At 38.9% G+C, this 4,887-nt stretch overlaps 1 protein-coding gene across 2 annotated transcripts; it reads right to left on the bottom strand.

Annotated features, from left to right (window-relative positions):
* Positions 1 to 290: 290 nt before the first annotated feature.
* Positions 291 to 2,051, bottom strand: LOC145097705 (uncharacterized). 2 transcript variants are annotated; one of them, XM_079035339.1, is made up of 3 exons: positions 1,834 to 2,051; positions 1,636 to 1,750; positions 291 to 1,491 (listed from the first exon to the last, which is right to left on the bottom strand). In XM_079035339.1, exon 3 carries the CDS (start codon positions 1,431 to 1,433, stop codon positions 564 to 566), a length of 870 nt encoding a protein of 289 aa, XP_078891465.1. In that variant the 5' UTR covers positions 1,434 to 1,491; positions 1,636 to 1,750; positions 1,834 to 2,051; the 3' UTR covers positions 291 to 563. The 2 variants fall into 2 exon arrangements, with proteins under 2 accessions (XP_078891465.1, XP_078891464.1); XM_079035338.1 differs by lacking the exon at positions 1,636 to 1,750 and having other exon boundaries at positions 1,834 to 2,047.
* Between the last annotated feature and the right edge of the window lie 2,836 nt (positions 2,052 to 4,887).

The raw sequence follows: 4,887 nt of genomic DNA, 5'->3' as shown, positions 1-4,887 counted from the left end.
TATTGATCAATGAAAAAATGAACTCCGAAATATGCCACATACGGAGTCATCGGTTTATTAGTCAAGTACATGAAGATGGTTTTCGGCTTTCGCAACCCAGATGAAGATAGGAAAAAAAAAAAAAAAAAAAAAAGTTGATGATGGTATACATAATCAATGACATTTCTGTGATATCATAAATAAGTCTCTGGGTCACTTTCTAATATCAAGAAAAACCCAAGGTCAAACCGTTTCATTAACCACAAAAAATCAAAATGAGCTTACTCGTACATAAATTGAGCATACAAAGCTTCTAGTCAATGAATTGATCTGAATTAACATGAAGAACGAACCCCATATATAGTATAGGGGGAAAAAATCAAGATTCTTACACTCACAAGTTCAAGCTGCAACCTATATAATTTTGTTTTTGAAGTACTCTTTAGCTAGAAAAGAGTTAACAAAATGAACAGCAAAACACACCACACTTAGTCATCAACTTATTAGCTAAGTACACACATGCAAATGCTTTTCACAACATGTGAAGAGGGTAAAAGAAAAGAACTTTAAAGTTTAAAGGGAGCTCATGAATGTCCATTTTCTTCAGAAGGAAAAAGCTTAGGGTTCATACTCAAGTGCAAAGGCCTAACCATCCCTTGGTTTATTGTATATAGAGGTGAAGAAGACAAAGGTTGTTGATGTGAACTTGAAGAGGAAGAGCTCAACATCTCAAAGGTTAGTTGTTTTGGATCAAATTGATACCTCACGTTATGATCATGAGATGGAAGTGGGTATGCGATATGATTGAAATTATCACTTGCATTTTCTTGATGATGTGCCATTGACCCATAGCTTCCGAACTGTGATAATGACAAATTTGAAGGATTCAATTTCAAGAAAGAACCATTTGGAACAACATTGTTGCACACAACTGGTAAAGATGAAGATTGAGTACTCGATTGAACAAAGAAATGATCTTTATTCTCCTTAGATTTATCGGGATTCCAGTAATCCTCCCAATTGAGACCATTAGTATTCGTTCTAACACCTTCAAGATTTTCGGAGTGAGAAGCAACATTGATCATTGATTGAAGATTTTGACCGAAGTTCCCAGATGGAATTTGGAGAGGAGGAAGTTCATCGATTTCATGCTTAGCAACATCGAGCAACCAATCAACAACCTTGCTGGGTTGATTAAGTCCGAGGCGATCTTGAAGATCATATAACTGAATAGCAGTTTGAACAGATAGTCTCACTCGCCTGTCTCTTAATCCTCTCACTGTGCAAACTTTACTATGTCTGTCTTTCCCACCAAAGGCTCGTGAAACTCGAACGATTCTTGGATCTCTCAGTTTTGTCCACGAAGATGTCGTTAAATTAGGGTTTGGGATGATATTCTTACCGTTGTTTGTGCTTTTTTCGTCATCGGATTCTCTTGTATTCAAGATATTCATCTCAATTCGCTCATAATTGGAGCTAGTTTTCTTGGATGGAATTGTCAATATAGGAATCCTGCAAGAATCGATAAGAAAATGAGTTATAAAGCATACTTAACCTGTTTGAAAACATTCAAATCAACTCAAATTTATTGTATTGAATTCAGGAGAAGATCGATCCACACACACACATACAAACACTCGCGAAAAAAATACATACAATAAGAAGAAATCAGCTCGAAAATACTTGATCGAGTCAACTAAAATCGTATTGAATTCAACACATAAACACCCGAAATTCTGCTAGGCAGGTTGCTTCGAAGGAAAGAAGAGATCTGAAAGCATGAGGACATTGAAGAAACATAGACAGACAAACAAATTCATCTGAAAAAGCACTGAAAATAGTCCAAAAGCTTACTTGAGCACAAATATCCTGTACTTTGAACAGGAGATGAGCTAGAATTCAAAGCAAAAAACTCCCAAATTTCACTCAGTCCATCCACGAGAACAAACCTAGCTTTTGACTACGGCGAATAGAGAAATGAAGAGAGAGATAGAACGAGGGTATGATGAAGTTGAAGCGTCCATGGTGAATGGATGGAATAGTAAAAGTAAAGATATAAAGCAAAGGCTGGTAGGGTGCCACGCGTGGTGGGTACCTTGAGGAAGATACATATCTATGGTGGTCAAAATTTTAACGCAGATGAATATGATTGGATTTGGATTGATGATTAAGATGATAGAGGATATTAGGGTTAAGGATTGGATTTACATGGCCATGAAAAGCTTGTAAGGTAGGGTTTGAAGAAGTAAATTTATGAAGTAAAAAAGCATAATAATTTTCGAGGGACCATGCACTTATTGAACAGTTGTGCATCGTGCTTTATTGGAAGTTACAAAAGCCAAGGGCATTGTCATTTATAGTCGGTAAAAAATGTACAGAAAAGAATCCATTATTTAAGATCGGGAATAAGTTTATAATATATGTGTAATTAATGATTTAATACGGTAATTAATTATGTGTTGCCCATTGGATGACCCTAGCTTCTTGTGGATTAATCACTTCGTATCGTAAGAAACTATGTTATGTGTATATATTTTAGCAGCTTTTTTATATACAATTTACTAGAAAAGCGACATGTTTTGTTCGAAAAGGCTTTTTAGAGGCTCCTTTCTGTAATATTTGAATTTTTAAATAATTTTTTTTAAATCACATAAAACTCAATATTGCATTTTCTCCAAACCACAAAAAGTATAAGTTGTCAAAATACAAGGCAACAAATGTTTGATAATATCTCAGAATCCTCAATAAAAAAATCTACAACTGCTGTGTACAATCAAGTCGGCATCTTCTCGTGATTCTGAGAGGTACCTGAAACACATATCACACAACACTGTAAACACAAAGCTTAGTGAGTTCTCCAAAATACCACATGCAAATAATAAGCCTCTAATGGCTATATCTCCATAAGGATCCTCCGGTCAACGTGTCTCAGTGAAGACCCTCCAGTCTCACAACTCGGGTTGGACCCTCCAGTCCTAACTCAATAAGGCACAGAATAATATACAACATAAATCACAAAGACAGATGCTTGATATCATATAAGTCAGTATAAGCATATAAGACCCTCTGGTCATACAATACTACTACTCAGGTAAGTAAAGTGAGAAGACTCACCTCGTACGTAAACAAGTAGGCCTCATACTCCACGAACGGTTTAGACTCCGTCTACATATCCTAATCATCTCTAATTAACACTTTATAACCACAACCCTAAAAAGTTAGGCTAACCCCTTCTCTAACTCTCAGATAGGGTGAAAGACCATTTTACCCCTCCATGGTCTCCATAACTCATGTCTTGACCAAAACCCTAAAAGTCAACACTCGAGTCAACAGTCCATGTTGACTCAACTCGTTGAGTGCATCTATGCAACTCGTCGAGTTCCTTTGTTTCCTCTGAAGTATCGGGAAAATCCAACTCAACTTGTCGAGTTGTCTCACCAACTCGTCGAGTTGTAATGCGTCCAGACTGTTGGGGAAAACCCTAGTTAACTCGTCGAGTTAGCTCATTAACTCGTCGAGTCCCTTCAGTCCATTCTCTTATTTAGACATTTTTAGGCGGAACTAGGGCTCCATACTCTAGATCTAGCCTTTTAAGGTTAAGGTATTACGTAAAGTTGCAAGCTTTACGTCCATGCATGGCATCTAGGGCTCAAAATGCCAAAACAAGCTCTATAGAGGGTTTGATGCATGAAAGCTGGTCAATAGCTTGATAAAGCCTGAATCCTTAGGCCCAAGGGACCTCATATTATCCAGATCTGGAGTCACAACTCCATGGCAAGCTCAAACAACTTAAGGACCCAAAGAAATGATGGAAATAGTCATAAACTACCTAGTGATGAGATCTAACCAAACGATGATCAAGGTAAATGCTTTTTACCTCCAAATAGTAGCTAGCACTGAAAGAACTCCGGATCCAAAGGCTTCTTCTCGTTCCAAGCCTTCTTGCTCTTCAATCCCCTTCGAAAACGCATGAGAACACACAAATGAATACAGCTCGCTTAGGGTTTCTCTCACTGTGTCAAGATGATAAGGGAGGCATAAATGAAGGCTTAAGGTCCTTTAAATAGGACACAAACCCTGAAATTTAGGGTTTTCACACTTAACTCCTACTCTTCGAGTTGGGGTCCTCCAACTCGTCGAGTAGACTCTAAAAATCACGTGACCATTTAACTCTCTACTCGACGAGTTGGGGCCTCCAACTCGTTGAGTTTCTCTAACAACATGAATATAATTTAATTAAATATTATACCTGGAAGTCAAGATGTTACAATTCTCCCCCACTAGAATCAGACTTCATCATCGGAGTCATCCTCCGAAAACAACTCCGACTCCTAAGTCCACTCGGATCCCTTTTGATACTGCCACCGAACCTGAACCAAGGGCACCTCTTTATTCCTCAAGACCTTCACCTTCCTATCCAAGATCCATACCGGCTTCTTAATGTAGTTCAGGCGATCGTCAACATGAATGTCCTCGAAGGGGACCACTGCCGTCTCATCAGTTACATACTTCCCCAGTTGGGATACATGGAAAGTGTTATGAATATGGCTCATCTCTGCAGGCAGCTCTAACCGATAAGCTACCTTACCCACCCGCACGATCACTCTGAATGGACCGATGTATCTTGGGACCAGCTTGCCCCGCTTCCTGAATCGGATCACCCCATTCTATGGGGATACCTTTAGGAGGACAAAATCTCCGACCTGAAACTCTAGCTCTAAACATCGCTGGTATGCGTAACTCTTCTGATGAGTCTGGGTTGTCAGTAACCTCTGTCTGACCTGTTGGATCTACTCTGTCATCTTGAGCACTATCTCAGTGCCCCCCATCACTTTCTGCCATACCTCTCCCCAACAGATAGGAGTCTGACACCTCCTCCTATATAAAAGCTCAAAAGGAGGCATTGTT

This window comes from Lactuca serriola, chromosome 4 (assembly GCF_051521515.1).
Source record: "Lactuca serriola cultivar US96UC23 chromosome 4, Lser_US96UC23_V15, whole genome shotgun sequence".
Lineage (NCBI taxonomy): Eukaryota > Viridiplantae > Streptophyta > Magnoliopsida > Asterales > Asteraceae > Lactuca > Lactuca serriola.
The sequence above is the reverse complement of the archived record's forward strand: the minus strand, read 5'-3'. Positions and strand labels throughout refer to the sequence as shown.